Source organism: Apus apus, chromosome 5 (genome assembly GCF_020740795.1).
Source record: "Apus apus isolate bApuApu2 chromosome 5, bApuApu2.pri.cur, whole genome shotgun sequence".
NCBI lineage: Eukaryota > Metazoa > Chordata > Aves > Apodiformes > Apodidae > Apus > Apus apus.
In genome coordinates this window covers 27864826-27883701 of record NC_067286.1, presented here as the reverse complement: position 1 = coordinate 27883701, position 18876 = coordinate 27864826, and the positions used below count along the sequence as shown (strand labels likewise).

General features: G+C 40.3%; 2 protein-coding genes across 4 annotated transcripts in view; one reads left to right on the top strand and one right to left on the bottom strand.

Annotated features, from left to right (window-relative positions):
* CDAN1 (codanin 1) overlaps positions 1 to 8077 on the top strand; it is a 33438-nt gene extending 25361 nt beyond the window's left edge. Inside the window, 8 exon segments of the mRNA XM_051621701.1 lie at positions 183 to 261; positions 1277 to 1434; positions 2961 to 3068; positions 3428 to 3491; positions 4622 to 4824; positions 5525 to 5632; positions 6363 to 6413; positions 6415 to 8077. Coding sequence (XP_051477661.1) covers positions 183 to 261; positions 1277 to 1434; positions 2961 to 3068; positions 3428 to 3491; positions 4622 to 4824; positions 5525 to 5632; positions 6363 to 6413; positions 6415 to 6483 — 840 coding nt within the window. The 3' untranslated portion in view covers positions 6484 to 8077.
* Positions 8078 to 9272: 1195 nt separating this feature from the next.
* Positions 9273 to 18876, bottom strand: part of STARD9 (StAR related lipid transfer domain containing 9) — a 99236-nt gene continuing 89632 nt past the window's right edge. For 2 of the 3 annotated variants that reach the window (XM_051621032.1, XM_051621033.1), the window contains exons 25-34: positions 18423 to 18620; positions 17499 to 17682; positions 16095 to 16241; positions 15383 to 15485; positions 14623 to 14765; positions 14049 to 14113; positions 13757 to 13962; positions 13281 to 13360; positions 12699 to 12857; positions 9273 to 11862 (exon numbers count right to left, since the gene is read on the bottom strand). In XM_051621032.1, coding sequence (XP_051476992.1) covers positions 11761 to 11862; positions 12699 to 12857; positions 13281 to 13360; positions 13757 to 13962; positions 14049 to 14113; positions 14623 to 14765; positions 15383 to 15485; positions 16095 to 16241; positions 17499 to 17682; positions 18423 to 18620 — 1387 coding nt within the window. In that variant the 3' untranslated portion in view covers positions 9273 to 11760. The remainder of the gene's footprint in view (positions 11863 to 12698; positions 12858 to 13280; positions 13361 to 13756; positions 13963 to 14048; positions 14114 to 14622; positions 14766 to 15382; positions 15486 to 16094; positions 16242 to 17498; positions 17683 to 18422; positions 18621 to 18876) is intronic. The other variant, XM_051621034.1, reaches the window with a different exon arrangement.

The following is an 18876-nucleotide window of genomic DNA, read 5'->3' as shown; positions in this document are numbered from 1 at the left end:
ATAGAGTTGATGAGGTTTGGGAAATCAAAATGGGTCAGTGTAACAGTCTCCACAGAAGTGGTAGTGCTCTGTTTTAAACGCATGCCTAAATGAAGCCTTTTCCCTCTAGACTCCCTTCTGACTTCTCAATGACAATAGTGCTGTGGCTGGTAGTAAATCTACTTGTTATCCTCCCTGTAAAGGTTTTAAGTAGTGCAGAAGACATTGCAGTGGAACTGGCTACTGAGAAAGCCTGTGGCTGGCTTTCTGCCAACATTACAGGTGAGTCATCTTACCCTGAACTGGGGCTTCTAACCTGTATCTTGTCTTGTATTCTTTTCTTTTCTGAGATCAAGGGCTAGAATTTATCCTGGTGTTATAAAGCATTTGGTGCTACTAATTTTTCTTTTAGTGGGAAGCATGCAGTTCCTCTGTCCCTCCTTGTTTAGGAATAAGAGGAATGATTTCTAGCTCCAAGAACCTTCTTCAGGGATTTTTTTCAGGCTTGGCCCATGTAAATGGTTTTTAGTTTCAGAGGCTTCGTAGGGTGATGAGAATGAATGCTGTGGAAAGCTGCTTCTGAAATTGTCATCTAGGCTGAAGTTGTCTTAGCACTTCAAACATGTGATACTGACAGCTGCTCTCTCAACCCATTTTATGGTCCACATGTACAAGGTGCTCCTGAACTCTCCTTTAAAACAAACACGGCTTGTATGGGGTGTGTTTCAGCAGGCTGAATGCAGCTGTAGTCCTTTAACTCTGTAACAGTGCTTTGGCAACTCTTCACAATTGCTGAAAACCCATTGTTTCAGGAGGTTTGCCAAGTATCTGGGGAGGAACACCCAACACCATTTTCAGCAGCAGGACTGAAGTGTTTGGATGCTGGTCAAAACTAATTTTGGTAGAAAGCATACAGCTGTCAGTGGCACAGCGGCTGAACTGGTACCATCATGCTGATCCAGCTTTGCGCTTTGGTGTTGCGTCCTGGCTTAGCAACTGTGTTGCTGAAACTGGCTGGAATATTTTGATGGAAAATGAGAAGAGCTGTCAGTGGTACCTGGTGGTAATGGCTGTTTCCCTTTTAGAGATAGGGGTTAACACACTCTGCACCTGTGCCTCTGGCCAATAAGTATAATGGGAGCTCAGAGTGAGAAGGGTGTGAAAGTGTAAGCTGTTTTCTCCTCACTCCCCATGGTCTTTGAATGAGAGGCTAGTAAGGACAGTGTTTTGACACAGTTGTCTGCCTCGCTGGAGAGAAAAGCTGAAGTAGACAGAACTTGTTCCCTGTTCTTTGTAGCACTCATCAAAAGAGAAGTGAAGGCAACCTTCAACAGAATGCTGAAAGTCCCAGGACTTGCCTTGCCCAGTGAGGATGCTCTGGAGTTGAGAAGGGACTGCCCCCCAGGCTGCCAGCACTGTGCTCCATTTCCCTCCCAAGTCATCAACGAGATTAAGGTATATTGTGTTCACTTCCTGGCTTGTCCTAACTCTCTTTTTATTTTTCACTTTGGTAGTTTGTTTGGGGTTGTTGTTTTTTGTTGTTGTTGCTTTGTTGTCTTTTTTTTTTTTTTTTTTCCTAAAAAGGGGACATTCTGGTTCCAAGGAACCAGCAGTGAGGTGTGTTTAGGAAGCATGATGACATGATGAAAAGCTTTTTTTTTGTGTAGGTCAGAAATCCCTGGTCAGGAGTACTGTCCCAAATACAGGAATTCTGGTAGCATGGCAGTGGCCTTTTTTGATACAAGTAGAGCAGAAACCATAGTGTGGTGAGCATTGTGTACAACTGCATGCTGAAGAGTCAGCATATTGAAGTGGCTACTTACTTGTATACCTGCTCTTTGGATGGACAGCTCCTGGTCTCTGTTTAAGTATTTCCTCTTGGTCCTTTTAGTTCTGTAGAACTTATACACCCATCTTATGGAGTTCTACACTGAATTAGGTGTCAGATGAATCTGTACAAATCTGTTGACAGATATTTGCCAGTCTGCGTCTTCATTCAGCGATAACTAGGGAGAATCAGAGTATTTTAAAAAGAAGGTGATAACGTGGACTGAATTTCAGCCTTAGATCCAAGCAATTTTCTATTGAAGCAGGTTCAAATTACATTTTGGGCTTTTCTCCCAGGCTTCTAAAACATCACTGTTCTTGCAAAAGTAATGCAATTATATAACCTGTGTGAGTAACCCATGGGGAAAACAATTCTAAAAACCTCACTTTTTTTACCATTATATATTCTGCCTTTTTTTTTGCTTTTGCTGTTTGAGCAATACTACTGGAACTCACCCATCTAATTCCTAGCAATTGTATAAGAATGAGTACATATTCTTTAATGCTTTCTTGCTGGACATAAAATAAAAAGAGGAAGGTAAGGTATGTGGGGAGACCACGGACTTTTTCTGTAAACTGTTGCTTTTCAAAGATATTTTTGCATGACATCTTGAGATACAAGTTTAAAACTTTTTTTATATATATTCTTTTGGTTTCTATACTGGGTTTCTGATAATGGGAGGTAAATCACTGGTGACAGAAGGTGCTATTACATTTCAAATTTGCAAAACAAATTTTCATGCTATAACCCCATTAGCGCTCTTTATACTCAGATTTTATTGACACTGAAGCTGCCCTTATAATGTAAGGGGACTCTGGATTTCTGTAGCATTTGTACCCAGAACTTGCTCAGCTTTATCTAGAGCTTTCAGAACTAGTTGATTTTAAGAAGGATGAAGTGATTGCCCTAAGTGAATTTGACTTCCTAACATTACTGAGAACTATGGTAGAAAATCAAACCTAGGTAAGGCTGTGAAAAGTTCAGCTTTAGTCTGTCCTACGGAATGAAGAGGCTGCTAGCTGAATTTTCTTATATATTTTTTTTCATGAGGACCTGAGGACTATCTATGAACTTCTCTGTCATAAGTCCAGAGAGCTCTTCCTCGAAGTGCAGGATACTAATAGGTGACATATCTGCTGTCTTTTTCATCAAGGATGTGCTCTGTGTTGCTGTGGGCCCACGGGATGAGAGTGAAGTGATTGACCACTTCTGGCTGGAGTGCTTGCTAGGAAGATTGAGTCAGACGCTTCGATGCAGAAAGGTAAGAGCAAAAGCGACAAAAATACCCTTGGACCACTTTGAGCTGCCTTCACACCTGCAAGCTTGTTAGCTTGCCTTGCCTCACAGTAGAGTTCAGTTGAGTGTTTTTTGTCTGAGCTCAAATGTGACAAAGTTGTACTGCCTTTTTTTTATCCTGTCTACATCTGTGTGTTACTTAAAGTTAGCCTTTGTGGATTCCCTTTTCATTTATGATCTCTTCTTGTCTTTCAGTCTTTAATGGTCTCCTGATTACAGCTCTGTGCTTCTTGCTCTTCTCTGATATTTTTATCCCTTGTGAAGTCCTGTTTTGTCCAGTCTGCAGTATGGGGAGAAAGATCCAATTTTGTTTGTGTTTTCCAGTTCATGTGTCCCACATCAGAACAGCAGCTGGCGAAGTGCACAGTTGAGTTGGCTTCTTTGCTGGGTGAGTCAGTCATCATAAGCTATTTAAGACTGAAATCTGTTATTACAGCTCTGTTAAATCCTTAGGGTCAGAGAATTCAGTATTTAGAACTCATGGATGTTTGATTCTCTTTAGTGTCATTGAGTCTGTGTTTGTTTTTTTTTCTGTCAGTTTGAATGGTTGCTCTTACTCCTTGCACCTTCTGCAACACAGCATTATACTGTATCCAGCCATCCTTCAGATCTTGTGTTCTCATTCACATCTCCATTATTTTTTGTTTTTTGATAGCTTCATTTAAATATGTGATGCGTTTTCCAGTATTTCTGCTTTTGCAAAGTTGTAGCTGAGGTTTTCTTCCCTAAAAGTAAGGGCCAGTTCCCTTAAATTAAATTTTTATGACTCTTTTTGGAAAGAATGGAAGTAACTTGTTTTCTGTGAATTGTGTGTTCAGGTTTGATGTTTGTTTTTTTTTCTCATGTTCTACTGTGTTAAATACAATGTTTTTCTCAGCAGGAGCTAGTGATCTGGATGCAGGTGTTTTTCCCCCCAGACAGCCTTCTAATTTCCTGGGTTTAGAAGCTTCTTAGGAAATTTTCACATGTGAATATTGTGAAATTTCCTTCTGGGGGGCAGCAATGTAAATCTGCCCCCATTCCATTGACTGTACCAAGGAAGATCTGGTGTCTTCCCTCTGTGTACATTTAGCTACAGTTAAACACTGTTCAACTCTGCTTTTACTTGTATGAAATTACTCAGCTCTACCTATAGTCAAAACTGTGAACAACTATTTAATCTGTTTATAGATGTGTTGTTTTACTGTTACTATCCTCTCCTTTGTAGTAAGACCTGGGTCCTCATTGGTAAGCATTAGGCTGACTTTATTTAGTCAATCATCTTTGAAGCCTTGGGGCTATACACCAACGAGGTGGTGTCCTTTATCTGAGTAGTCTAAATCTGTTCCTGTGTAATAATTTTTCATGTTTCTAAACTCCAGTCCTCTTAAATTCACTGGTTTACACTCGCTGAGTGTTCTACTTCAGTGACTGTTTAGATACCAACTATGCAAAATGTGCTGTTGGACCAAGATGATGACATTAGATGGAAAATAATGCAGCTATGTAAATTCACCTCCTTCCTTCCCTTTCTCACAGTTTCAGATCGTGTTCCTCTGAGTCTCAGGGTCAAGTCCCCAAAGAGCAGCTCCGAAAGGCTGCATGTAAAGTATAATCCCACCTATGGCCTTCTAAAACTGCTGCTTTCTGTCTGGAAGGAGGACTTTGGGACACCTGTTCCTGTGCACCTGATGTTCAGCAGGAAGAACATTGCTTATCTTGCAGAAGTTAAGCAGCAAGAGGTACAGCTTCCTGTGATCTGTGGAGATGCCAGTTATCCACCCTGGTCTGGTATATTCCTGCAGGAGTTCTGCCTGCCCACAGTGTTAGCTGGTTGTTTGCATGAATGAGGCCAGCAGGATTTAGGCATTGTTTCTGCAGAGGTGGAGAAAGAGGACTGTATACTACTTGTCAGTGTTTGATACATGTTTGGGGGGCTGTCAGGGAGACAGTTTAATTTACGAACAAATAGCAAAGCCCTTTGGCTTGGGAGATTGAGGGCTGAACATGTGAGTCTTTGTAATTGGTTGCATTTGTGAGTCTTTATCAGCTTTCATTTTTGCATACATATCAGTGTTACAAGGTCTGCAACTATGAAGCTGAAACCACCCTAATTTGGAAGGTAAGAGAGGAATTTTTCAAGCTGCGTTGAACACTCCAGTATTAAGTAGTTGGTGTGTTTGGAAACTGAAAATTAGAAATGTTGAGACTTTATGGTAGGATACAATGTATAAACTAAAGGAGTTGTGTTCACTCATTTTGGATGTTGCTCTGTGGTATCCTTTATTGCCTCACCCAGATAAATAGTGTGATTTGTTCTTTCACTCCTTTTCTCCCCATTCCGATCCAAGAAGAAAAGCATCAATTGTATAGGGATAAAGAAACAAACACAAAATTCATTTATTTTTCAATAGTTGTTTTTTTTTTTTTTCTCTTCTGCAGTGGGATTTGTTCCTTTTCATGCTTCATGGTCTTGCAGAATTTCAGCTAATGAAAACTAGTGAAATACAGAGTTGCTTGCGTAGCCTTGAAGATCTCCCTTGGCCCTCTGTAAGTAATTAGATGTGTGTGAACAGTAAGTGAAATAACAAGTAAAGCTACATAAACAGTCAGTCCTTGCAGTTTCATGTAGCTGAAGCCCATAACCTTCCCTATCTCTAGTTCCTGCTTAATGCAGCAACAAGACTGGCTTCCAACAAGCTTGTGACTGTTGGTAGTGTTTGGCTGAAATCTCTACTGGTGTGAATCCCAGAATTTCCCACATAGGTGAAACATTTCCAAGAAAATTGTAACCCATTTTGGAGACTAACTAGCTCAGTTATCAGCTCTCATTCTAGTGTGAATGTGGTTTCCATGCTCCAGCTGCCAGTTACATGTTGGGAAGGGTCTTAATTGGCCAGACTTGCATTTAAACCTCTTTTATCTCCTACCACCAGAATGTGAGAGGAGTCACACAATTTTAGCCAGAGTCAAAATCTAGGAAACTGCCCAAGTCCTTTGCTAAAAAGCAGTGTCGTAAGCACTTGTGTATTGAAGGTGTTTTGCCATTTAAACTGTGGCAGTGATCTTTTCTGAGAAGGATGTGGGGATTAGGAGAGACCGAACCTGTAGACCTACAGTTGTTCCCCTTTCCAGTCATTTTTGTATCTTGTCTAGGCTTCTGCACTGGAAAACCGGCAAAACAGGTTTAATTTTGTAAAGTTCTTGACTAGAAAAATTCAGTAAGCCTCTTTGTTGACATTTTTTAACAAGGGTTCCCCGGTTTGTATCTTTGTTACAGGATTTTTTAAAAGAACTGAAGATGCTGTCCAGCATATTTCTATCCGAACATTTTAAATAGGAGCCCCAGGACTGACCCTTGTGAGCTGACCAGACAATCTCCAGATGCTGTGACAGCATGAAGTTAGTGGAGGTGGTCTCTCTGGATGAAAGTGACTAATGAAGATGCAAACAGAATTTTTGGTGTTTCCGAGTGCATTACGAGCTCCCTGCTGGGAGCATACTTCAGGCAAGAGGTCACTTTCTGCCAGAACTGCACTGGTCTTTCTGTCTGTGGACATTTTGCTGTGGTGAGTATGCTGAAGAATTTACATCAGCAAATGGATCTCCAAGTCAAAAGTCCTCTAAGCACTTTTATCCTGGCTCAGAGCAGCTGTTTTTTAGACTAATGGACAGTTTTTGTATTTATACAGCAGCAGGCTGTGACCAAACCCAGGAATCTATTCCAGTGGACAAGATACTTCATGATCAGAGGTGGTTTCCTGGTGGCTTTCTTTTCTCTTAACCTAATGTGATTTCTCATGCTGGCTTTTAACACGGACTGTACTGGTAGGGGAGGGAAATGGTGAACCAGTATGACATAGAGATGAGCCTATATTTATTCTTCTTTGAGAGTTCCATTTTGAAGGTTTGATTTTAATTTTTTAAGACTAATTTTAAAACTAACTGTATTAAATATGTACACCAGAACACTGATGGCATTATTCCTCAAGGATGTAGATACTTAAGTGTTTTTCCATCTCTTGTTGGAATTAGAACTTGTAATTACCTGGAGGTTTTTAATAGAAATAAGGGAGAAAATATCTGTTTATATTTTTTACTGAAGACAGATGACAGTATTTTTTAAGACACTTTTTAATTATGTGAATATAAATAGCATCTGGCTGCTATTCACTGTTTTTTATCATCCTTCTTGCCTCAAGTTTGGGTTTTACCAGACAGGAAACGCTGCAGCAAGAAAACTACAGCTTGGAATGACAGACAAAAACAGTAGTGAAAAAGCACTGTGACATCCTCTGCAGAGCTGGGTTTTAGAAGGAATCCATTTTGTGGAGGACAGTGGGTGTTTTCTGCCCTTGCTTGATAGGTCATCATCAAGGGTGTGACCTCCTGTTCACCCTCCCAAGTATGTGCTTAAACTGGGGTTTGAGTGCATCTATGATTAGGTGCTCATTAGCTGTCTCATGGGATTTCTCCCCCCCCTCCTTTTGTCTAGGAGTGTGCTATAGTGCAGGCTTTTCCCGGAAAGCAAGTGCTGTGTTATGTAAGAAGAGTATCTGAATAAAGTGAAGCCCGCGCTGTTTCAGCTTGCTAATTAACTTACCTCTTGTATAAGGCAAGAAAAGATACTATCTTGGAGTCAGTGATTCATGAAAAACCACAAACAGGACTCATCAGGTGCCATAGAGACACATCAGTGTCTGATCTGTGTTGAGTTTTTTTCTTAACTTCATTATTAAATACTATATTGAAAGATTTGGCTTGTTCCATCTGCATGCCTGATTTTTAGGGTTGGGTTTTTTTTGTTGTTTTTTTTTATGTCAATGAAGCGGGGGTTCCCTAAAAGCGTGCATGCTGTGGATGCACCAAGGACATGGGAATAGCAAGTACACCATATCATATCATACCTGCTCCCTGAGGCTGAGTATTATGTGCCATAATACTGCAGATCTCATTTGAAGTTGTTGTTTGTCATAATAAATGTTATTAAATGTCCTGGTTTGTGCTGAACCTGTTGAGCTACATATAACCTCTTTGTACTGTGGTAAAGTACATAAAAAAAAAAAGTTCCTTGACACAAGGCAGGGGGCAGAGAAAGTGTAGTAATCTCTCCTGTCTGGCCTGCTGCTGCTTTGCTTGTGCTGAAATATAACTATTTGGTTAAATAAGGGAAGTGGAGGTGGTGGAAGGTGGGGAAGAAGCTTGAAACCATAATGGTTAAAAGGTGCTCTCAGCTCTGGAACTGACTTTATTCGGGTATTTTAAAACTGTTTTCATTGATACCATGGCTACAGCTGGTTTCATGAACAACATCCCTGAATTATCCTTCTCTAATACAATGTGTTCAGAAATTTTTATTTAAAAGGTGTCCAGGCCCCAGGAGCAGTTTACTACATCCAGAGAGCATAGTTGTGCCCCATGGGGCCAAAGACAGTCAGTTCTTCCATGAGAACCAGCAGGTAAGAAATACCTGTTTCCATGGTCTTACATGTTCATGCAGTTGCTCTTGTTCCTGGGCATCCCGTGGTGCTCAGCCTTGGGTGCTCTGCGCAGCCAGGCACCTGACTTGGTAACTGAACCTCAGGAACAATTGTTATCTAGGGATAGTGAGCAGTGGGACCACTCTGAGGAGGGTGTGTGACTGTGCAGTCCCACCGGTAGAAGACTCTTGGTGTGAGCGCTTCAGGCATCGTTCCTGCTGCCTCTGGCGGTAGCGCCGGGGCTGCTGCAAGGAGAGGGGGCAGGAGGAGGAGAGCTCAGGGTGCGTGGCCTTCCGGCAGTCTTAACCACTGCAAATTCACAACTCTTACAAGAAAATGAGGAAAAAACCTTTAATATTGACTTCTTCTAGATATTCATGTCAAAGGTTTGTGTAACTGGATTCAGGAAGAAGCTTCAACCAGGGCCTCATCGCAAAGCAAAACAAGCCCTTTGCTTAGACAAGGCACTGCCTTGCAGAAACCAGAGCTAAGCAGTGTCTGGCTTCTTGACTTTTCTGCCACAAATTGATACTTGATGCCCATTTCTCTGCAGGTAAGTAGGAGACCTATACCTTTTATGACAAGCTAGCCTTGCTGTGATCTCTTCATTCAGCAGAAATACTCACCTTGAGTAGAAAAACACTTCTCCCCTGTGGAAGCATAGTTCCATAGAGAGGTATCTGAGCTGGAGCAAAATCATGTGGGGCATGTTTTCTTGTGTAGAAAATACTATTTATTGTACATATGAAAATAGCAATCTTGATTAGCAGAGATGCAACAGTAGGTGGTACAATACAATTGGTCTGATCATCTACTGCTCAGCAGTAACTTGTAGGAAGCTGGGTTTTGCCCATTGTAGATTGACACATTAGGTATCTGCTGGGGTTTTATTTCTTCCTTCCAAAGAAACCAATGTTGTACATTAACAGGTACCATAAAATGTTATATTTGCAAAAAAAAACATTCATATAAATAGTTTTTAGTATCATTTGAAGATTGTATTAAAAAAAAAGCTACATTAATTCAATACTGATAAAAATAAAACTTAGCTTTGATAGCATATAAAAATGCTTCAAAACAAGCATATATAAATAACTTAATTTGTAAACATAGAAAAAAATCTTATGTATATATAAAAATAAACATCTGATGCACTGTACAATAAGACATTATCCTTCATAGGCACTGGCATCATTGATCAACAGGAGTCCACCTAGATGTTTTTCCTACAAAAACTGCTTTATCACTAGTGCCATGTCCAAAACAAAGGGAAAAAGCAAAGCACTGAGCAAATTGTATGAATTTCTCCCCTACCTCTTCTGGAAATCCATGCAAGGAGCACTGGGGACAGAGCCAATACACTGTACTGCCTTGTTTGCTCTTTCATTCTTGGTTTCTATTAAAAGGGGGCACTTTGTGACAGGCTGCAACTCTGGAAATGTGCCTTTTCACTCAGTTGCAGAAAACTTGGTGAGGACATTGCCCCATTTTCCTTGATGGGCTGTGGGAGATGCATGACACTTGAAGTGAACCATGCCATGACTCAGTTTGGCAGGCTTCTAAGGAGGCTGAGCCTCACCAAGAGAACAGTAAGGTGGTGCTCTTAAGATTATAACCATGACCATCTAAAGATAAAACAGATTTGTAAGTGGAAGGTTTTGTTTGTTGTCCTACCTGATATAGTTGGAGGGAGAAGCCTTGGGCTGATATGTCTCAAAACTGCTATTTTCTTAAATATCAATTTAAAATAACTATTTTCTTTTAAAACTTCATATATTAATAACAGGAAGTAACATAGAAGCTGAGAGCCAAAATTACACCTGTGCAAAGAGATAGTAAAAGTAGCTCTTGGCTCTTGAATGCAAAGGAGGGAAGTGCAGCTAACTCCCCCTGTGCTGGGAAAACACATCTTTTGCTGAAAGGAACTGTGTTGAAGTAGCAGACACTGACTCTGGTCAGGTGGATGCTTGAATACATAGTTCTCACTTGACAAATTGAAAGTGCAGCAGCTTTTTGAACATTGCGGGCTGTTTTGAGCTGAAGAAAGCATATCTTAGCAGCTTTTATTGCTTAGATAAAATATATTAAGTGATTCTTTACCATTGTGCTGAAGCATTAAATGATGTTATTCAGATATCTGAATTGGTTGTGGTGTTTAACTTCAGGAATGTGTGACCAAACTAGGGTGTGTGTTGAACAAACATTTAAAGCCTAACAGCAGGATTGTTGGACTAAGTTCAACAGGAACACCATGAGATAATTGAATGGGAAGAGCCTGTGTTCACTGCAGTGAGGCTGGTCATGTTATGAACAAAGATGTGTGATAGGAGTATGGCCAGGCTAGATTTTACAACTCTTAATGCACTTTGCTAAAAGTGTGGAAGGGCAGATGGAGAAAGCCATTGTGGAAAAATGCTGGAGCTATGCTTATTTGCAGGATTTATATTCTAGAAACAACTAATTACTCAGTACTATTCCCTATTAATGACAAAGTGACACTGTTTGCAACTGTCAGTTTGGTTTCTCTATTTCAAAGCACCTAGTTCTGCAGTGCAGTAGAACTGTGTCCTGAGGTGTGGTGGTTTCCACTGATGCTGCATAGTGTAGTGGCAATCTGAAATATCTTACACTGGCTGCAAGTAGTCAGCCAAGTACAAGAAAAAAATCTATCCCAGGTGTAGGATGACTAGTGGATATCACGCTGCTCTAACTTCCCCTCAAGGGGAAGCCAGTCACTGATCTTAGCTAGCTGGCTGGATCTACACTGGTAGGCAGTATTCTGCAATTGAGCTTTTCAACATTAGAAAGTGGCTTTGCAGCCCTACTCAAGAGCTTCTAAAAGGTGTAAAGCCAGAGGTGTACTTTTTCCAGTACTGCATGTCAGATGCTGGCAATCTTAAAGCAAAGTGTTCTTCTCTGCTCTTTACAGAGCCAGCACACCTTCCTTGCTGTTCCATGGAGGTTTTCCATGGCTGTTGCCAGGACAGGTTCCCCATGAAACTTGCTGGGTTTCTTCTGAGCAGAGTTGGCTAAAATAAATAATCTCTTTGTCTAACTATACTTGTGTATAGTCCAATGTTAGCAGGCTCCTCAAGTGAGGCTTGATTGTGACTGTCTCAAGAGCCAACACGTTACATTACACGTGAGTCCCTTTTTGAACTTTCAGCTGCTGTCAAGGGTCCAGTTTTGTATCAGACACTAGCTAGCAAGAAAGTGTGCCAGTCGAGCAATCACCAGAGGCTGTCGCTTAGCAATGGAGCTCAGGAGCCTTGTGGGGATGGCCGGGGCTCCGAGATCCACCTGCAGGAGTTAGAAGAGAGGACACGTGTCAGGGTTTGTCCCCATTTCTGGACAATATGTGTCTTGAGCCTGGAGCAGCACTGGTGCCGCAAATACGTTGCACACAACACTAGTTCACAGCCAGATGCTTTCAGTACTGTGTGGGCTGTGTCTTTACCTTCCCCATACTCCATAGACTTCCAGACCTTTCTGTATATTATGTTACTTGCAGCAGGTGTGACCCAGACTGCGTTTGTGTTAGAGCTTAGATCTGAGACAGTTACAGTATTACAGAAAATGCATATGCACTTAGGAAAGCCCACTTATCAGATGAGTCTGTAAGAAACCAATGGGCAAGATTTTCTTATTCTTAAGAAAAGTAAAGCTTAATATTCTAGTTTTGTATCTGTTAAGTGTGAAGAATTAATTACTTCAGCTACAGGAAGTTATCAATACATATTTCCATGCATTTTGAAAATAGTATAACCTGAGGTGGATCTTCTGTGTCCACAGAAAGATGAAAGTGCAAACAAGACTCTCCATACTGGCTTACCATGAGAGAATGCAACATATACTAAAATTGCTAATAAACCTTTACAGAAGAGTCTTTGTATCTAAGGGAGCAGCTTTACGAGCTGTAAAAACTTGGGATTGGGTGCTTAAGCACAACCCTAATGAGATTGTCTCTGCATTATTGTACATCATGCTAGAAAACAGCGTGGAAGTCACTTTTACGGTCACTTCATAAACTTCAGGGAGCATAAGGAGTATATTTTTTGTTACTCACTAGCTCTTAAGTGTTCTGATATGTAATGGCTTTTTGCATTCACTGTTGGTCATATACAGCAAACTCTTACCTGTGCCATGTAAATTACTCTGGTGATGTCTCTTCCATTCACTACATCAGGTTCCAGTACCCAAGCGCTTGGCAAAATCTCCCCTCTCACCACTTCTTTACAAGGGTGAGGCATGGATGCATCGTAGACAGACTGAATAGCCAAGATAGACAAGTTCTCCTGCATGTGACAGTGTGAAGAAGACAATATGAAAAAAAAATAATTATGCATATGATAATATTTTCTTTGTTTGCTGTGAGGCACATTTCTCCCATTATTTACTTAACTATTTTAATAAAAAATAGTATTTGTCATGTTACTTGTTAAATAATTTTTCCCACAATCTGACATGTTTCTAACCAGAATATCCTGTGTAATACTTTGGTTACTGCTTAATGGGCTCTTGGTTGACCACTGTCATTCACAAGAGGGTTTTATACATAATTCACTTTTGTCCTATCAGCCTGGCTTCTCTTCCTATTACACTGTCACGTCTAGAGAGAAAGGCATGGACTTTCCTTCTTTTTCTCCTTTGTCCTTGAACCTTGAGTTTAGAACAGTTACTCCTCTATACTCTTGTATGCTTCAGAAAGAACACTTTACCTCTTCAGCTTCTACAGTGATGCAGCAGAAATCCCGGGGCTGCTTTAAGTAACATAGGGAGCTATCAGTCACTAAATACACTGTGAAAAAAAAAAACCCAAAACCAAAGGGAAATTAGACTTTGACACTTCAACTTGTCATAACTTTCCCCCACCCCCTAAATGCACATGCATATTTTAATTTGACTTCTTATTGCTTAGGTTGATATGTGTCATTAAGATGGTTTTTCAAGCAACTTAAGATTTACTTTCAAAACACTGTCTTTAGCCATATTTCTGCAGCAAGATGTGTTCAATATTATTCTTACTTTGCAGAAGTCTTGCAAAACTTTTTAATAAAGCTTTTCCTTTATAAGTTCCTCTATTAGATAACAAATTCAATTATTCAAACCTGAAGAAATGAAGTAAGATGCCTCTAGCCTGAGCTGAGGAAGTACCTCATGATAATGGTGACCAGTCATTTGTGTTGATACTCACCCAGCTGAATATGGCTGGTTACCTTCTTGTGTATTCGAGCTGTGTTGATAGTCCTGTCATACAGGAGCCTTTTGCCAGGATCTCTCACTAGTCCCCACACAGAGGGGAGAGGTCTTTCTATCACTCCTGCTCCCAGAAACCCATGCCTTGTTGCTGAAGGGAAGACTTTATAGTAAACCAGCACTTCCTTTTCTGTACATTGATATCTGTCAAAGACAAAGGAAAGGTATTTGCACAAGAGGGCCAACTCCATCAACAGGCCTCCCGTTGTAAAGACCTGCCATAAACTTACTTCCAACCAGCTGCTGCTTGGCATGTGTAGAGATTCCTCAGGTTATTAGAGCATGCTGCCATTACCTTAGAAAACAATGACAAATGTGCAGGTAAGATAAAGTTGCATTAACTACTGTTTGTGTTCAGCTTTTGGTTTTGCCACAACTATTTACAGTGCTAGAAATCCTTAGGGATTTGTATCACAAACACACACACCCACCCTTGTCTACTAGCCTAAACTATTGTGAGAAAATGGGAGACTGGGGGAGAATGTATCTCCAAATGTTATTGAAATTATTCTACCTGATCTGAAATAGGAAGTTTGAATACTTTCTTTCTGTCTGCAGTGTCACATCTTGCCACACACAGCTACATAAAACCTGCACAGTCACAATTCTTGGCTGCTAGAGAAGTTGAGCAGCTTCACTCAACATGCAACAGTTTCTTCTGAACTCCATTGCAGCCTGGCTCACTTTCCCTTATCATTTAAAATTCCTCAGTGCATCCCTCTGTAATTGACAAATAAGTTTTAACAGCAAGGCTTGTCCAGTAGGAGGTATAGGAATAAGAAAAAGACCTGCTTATTTACTTACCTCAGTGGTAGCGTTAGCCAGGATGTGTTTGGATAAATCTTGGTACCCTTTTGTTGAAGAGGAGCTGACTGGAATAGTTAATCCACAAGTGAACCTACAGCTGATGCTACTAGAAGGAGGGGGTGGCTGAATTCTGCTGGTTTCTGCAGGAAACAAGCCATAGGGGTACAGAAAAACCCAAACCAAACACAAAACCCCCCCACCATTATTCTGCAGTTGTGGGGACTTCAGCCCTTCATTGGAGCACCCAACCTGCCTGATCCTGATGAAGGACTGATAACATCCCTTGTCTAGACAATCTCTGTATTGGTAGTTGCTCTGCAGTTATATTTTGCATTACTGAAGTTTAATGGTTATTACCACATATAAGATAATAGAATAACAATGGAGAACAGGCAACATGAATCTTGGGGATAAAAGGAAGAAATTGAATGTCCAATCCCATACTTGTTAGAGTTTAGCACACCCTCCCCACTTTCTTTGGTTAATTCAAAGCATTATCCTCATATCCTTTCTGAACACTACTTTGATGTTAACCACATCAAAAGAGCAACTTCAGAGGGACCAAATCACCATTGACTTTTCCAAGAAATTCTAAGCAAGCTCTGACTATTGCTTGACAGTATTTTTCTGAAGTCGTGTAATGGTAGGGACATGTCAAAATACCTCAAATCAAATTAGATAGTGATTTGCATCAATGACAAATTGCATTAGGCTTTGGGATACAACTCAAATGTAAGCAGATATATGTTTTACTTACCAAATGTATCCTTCTGTAGTTGCTCTAACACATAAAGCTGACTATTTCTAAGAGCTGAACGACCTCGTGTATCTCTTGAAAACAAAGCATTTCCAGTGGAAGTCTGATTTAAGAAAGAGCAGAAATGGGGGCTAGTGGTACCAAGTGGAATGTTACATTATGTTACATAGCAAGAGGAATATTCATAGCAAATTTGCCTTACAAGGTTGGAAGCTTCTCATTACCTTAAAGTAACTCCTTTGCCTTTCCCCTGGATATGAAATGATACCTTGATTCAGGCGATTTAAGAAACCAACTGTCAGGAGCTAGCAAAGTAAGTGTGTACTGCAAAAAGTAACTTCAGGGAAGTTCATGTTCACACACAGACTCTTAAGTCAATATGTGCACACTGAAAATACCAGATCCTGGTTTATCACCAAAGAAGGCTTGTATCTAGAACATTTGACAGATAGTGGCATCACTGACAGTAGTAACATTGTCTGGTTTTTATCTGAGTTTTTTTAAAATGCAGAAAAACAACAGTGTCACTGTCTTTTGCAATTACATGGTGATGCTTCCTGCACCCCATGTCACCCCTCTGTCCCAATGATACAAACCTGATAGCTGTGACAGAATATGAACCACCTCGAAAAAGTTTTCTTTTCCTACATTATCTCTCTGCTATTGTTGAAGGATCAGGAGATGTCAGTCTCCCAGGCCAGTTGTTTCTCACCTGTCCTTCCTGGCTGCTGAGGTTACTTGCAGTGTACACAGCCGTGTTACTGCTGTTGTAACCTGAGGTTGGGCCAGAGGAGAGGCTGAGGCTGGAGTCTGTACATAAAGTGCTTGTACTGGCAAGAGTCTTCAGCCTTGCTTCTTCCTGCAGGAGACATCTCAGTATTATAAACAAAACAAACACAAGGTACCCTGTACAAGAGCCAGTTAAATCAGTAAGAGCACTGAAAGATGAAAGAGGGATAATCTGAAGGCCAGTTTCTTTCAAGGAGTGTTGACAGGACAAAAGCTGTTTCCTTACAGAAGTACTAAGTAAGCAAGCTTCTTTGAAAGACTAAGATGATATAAGCCATGGAGCAAATCACCCTGGCAGTCCAGGAAAATGCAATTTCCTCTTGTTATTCTTCACGTATGAGAGTCCAGACTACAAGACCAATGTTTTCAAGGAGAAAAATAAGTTTTAAATCTCTTTGCAGTCCCATTCGTTGTTCTTTGCCTGTTTCTCTGACTGAACTTCCTGGTCAAATGTAGTTCTAAAGACCAAAGATTCTGCTTTAATCAATGAAAACTACTTAATGCCAGCCCAAAAGATGAAGAACAAATTACAAAAATAAGAAAATACTGAGAACTTCAAGATTATTTATAATTTCAAGGGCAGTTTTAAGTTTGGTTTTAAAACTTGGGTGAAATTTGTCTACATTTCACAAGAAAAATACAGTGGCAGATATGGTAAGATCCAGACATCCAGTGGAGGTGCCTGAATTTGAGGTGCCTCAAAGGGTGCAGAGCAATGAAATAAGAGTTCATCACATGTTGTACCACATATGACACAAGGAGATGTCTGCAGCTACGGCTGAAGCTGCATTGCCAAAGGTTACTGCATTAAAGTGTAGTCAGAAACTGGGCAGAGCAGACACATCCTCACGAGGTGCTCTACTGGCATCCTGCAGAAAATGTTAGGCACTCGGTGCAGAAAAAACCCGAAAGTACAAAACAAACACACACACTGTCTAAAATAGACAATTCTTTTAGTCTTAAAGACTTAGTCTATAGAAGAGAAATAGAAAATCAAACAGAATAAAGAGGCCTTTGTGTTTATCTTAAAACCTCTTCCATAGACTGGGCATATGCCCCACAGGATGGCTGTGTAAGCTTTATCCAGTGAGAAAACATTAGGAGTTTCTTGTATGTAAATGTGGCTTTAGGAAGACGTGGTTCAGAAACATGAACAGTATAAGTGCAGTATTACTGATCTTTTTTTAAGCACAAATTTGCATTTAATTATTCATTTTTTCCATGTTGATGTGTATCAAACAGCAGCATTACCGAACCGTGAAAAAGTTTCTTTAAAAAAAAAGAATTGAGATGAATAATGCAGAATGATTTGCTCTGTAATGCTCACCTTCTGTAGCTGAGAAAATATTTGCTCCCGTATTCGCCTCTTTTCTTGCTCCGCTCTCTCCCGAAGTTTGTCCCTTGCTCGTGCAATTTCATTTTTGGTTTCCTCTCGAGCCTTCTGGTAGTCTCGGAGCAACACTTCAATGTCTGAAGGATGCTGAAGGCTTCTTCTTTTTGATTCTTGAACTCTTAAGTATAGATAAGTGGGGAAAAGCACACATAATTACTTGACATCAAGTCACTTGACAAAATGCCAGAAGAAAATAATATTTGAGCATGGAAGAGGAACATTTGCCAGAAAAGCAATTAAAAACCACCACATTTGCCTCCACAGTTTCTCTTTTCTCGCTAATGGCTGCATGGACATTAACCTTGGAAAATTACTCAGATTGCAAGTCCAATTTACCACTGAGATTACTCCAGTGACTGTACTGGTTTCTAAATCAGCTCTCCATACTCTAGAAGGTTACCGCTTTGGCTTATCAGATGCAAAATAATTGTGTTGGGAAAATAACTGTCTCCTGACCTACTGGAAAGGAAGCCAAAGTCATTTAGGGTGTATGGTGGGGGATAAAAAACTCAAATTCTAAATGATGAAGGGTTGCAGAACTTTTTTGATATTTAACATGAAATCTAACTATTTCATGTGGCTTTTAAGTTAGTGAAGGAGTAAGAAGACAGATTGGTTTATAATGAGTCAAGACTGAATACTTGGATGTCCCCATACATCACACATAGTTAGAAAATTAAGACACTTGTTATGGACTGAAATAAACTAAAGTTTTTAATGGTTGTTTAACACTTCTGCATTGGGAAGAATTTTTCTGCCACAGAAATCTCAAATGTCTCAGTATGAGCCATTAATGTACATGTGTTGTGAACACTGGTGATACTCATTAGGCCAAAAGAGAGGTTTCTAATGCCCTACCTGGTATTTGCCACCACATCTCTTCTCAGTTGTTGCAGATATTCTCGGCGTCTGCTGGGGAGATCTAGATCCCTCTGACTTGCATCCAGCGTCTGCAACAGACTCAAATGCTTCTGAGGACTCAGACTTCGGCTTCTTTGGTATCTTTGCAGCCTTTTTTCTCTTTCCTTCCTCAGAGTTTCAATAGTTCTCATGTGTCTGTCAGGGAAACACGATTAGAGTAATAAAATGCACCCTGCAAAGTTACATTTTGTGATTTTTTTTTTTAAAAACACTTTTAAATATTGGGCATCTTTGTAATGTAAAATGTATAGGAATCTAATACCATACATTCCCCTTGCAAATACCCCTTTGACTACATGCTGACAGATGATGCAAAAATTCTAAAACTCCACTGCTTTTGTAACAGTAGGAAATGCATATGGGTGTCTTCATGCTGAGAGGCGAATTGAGG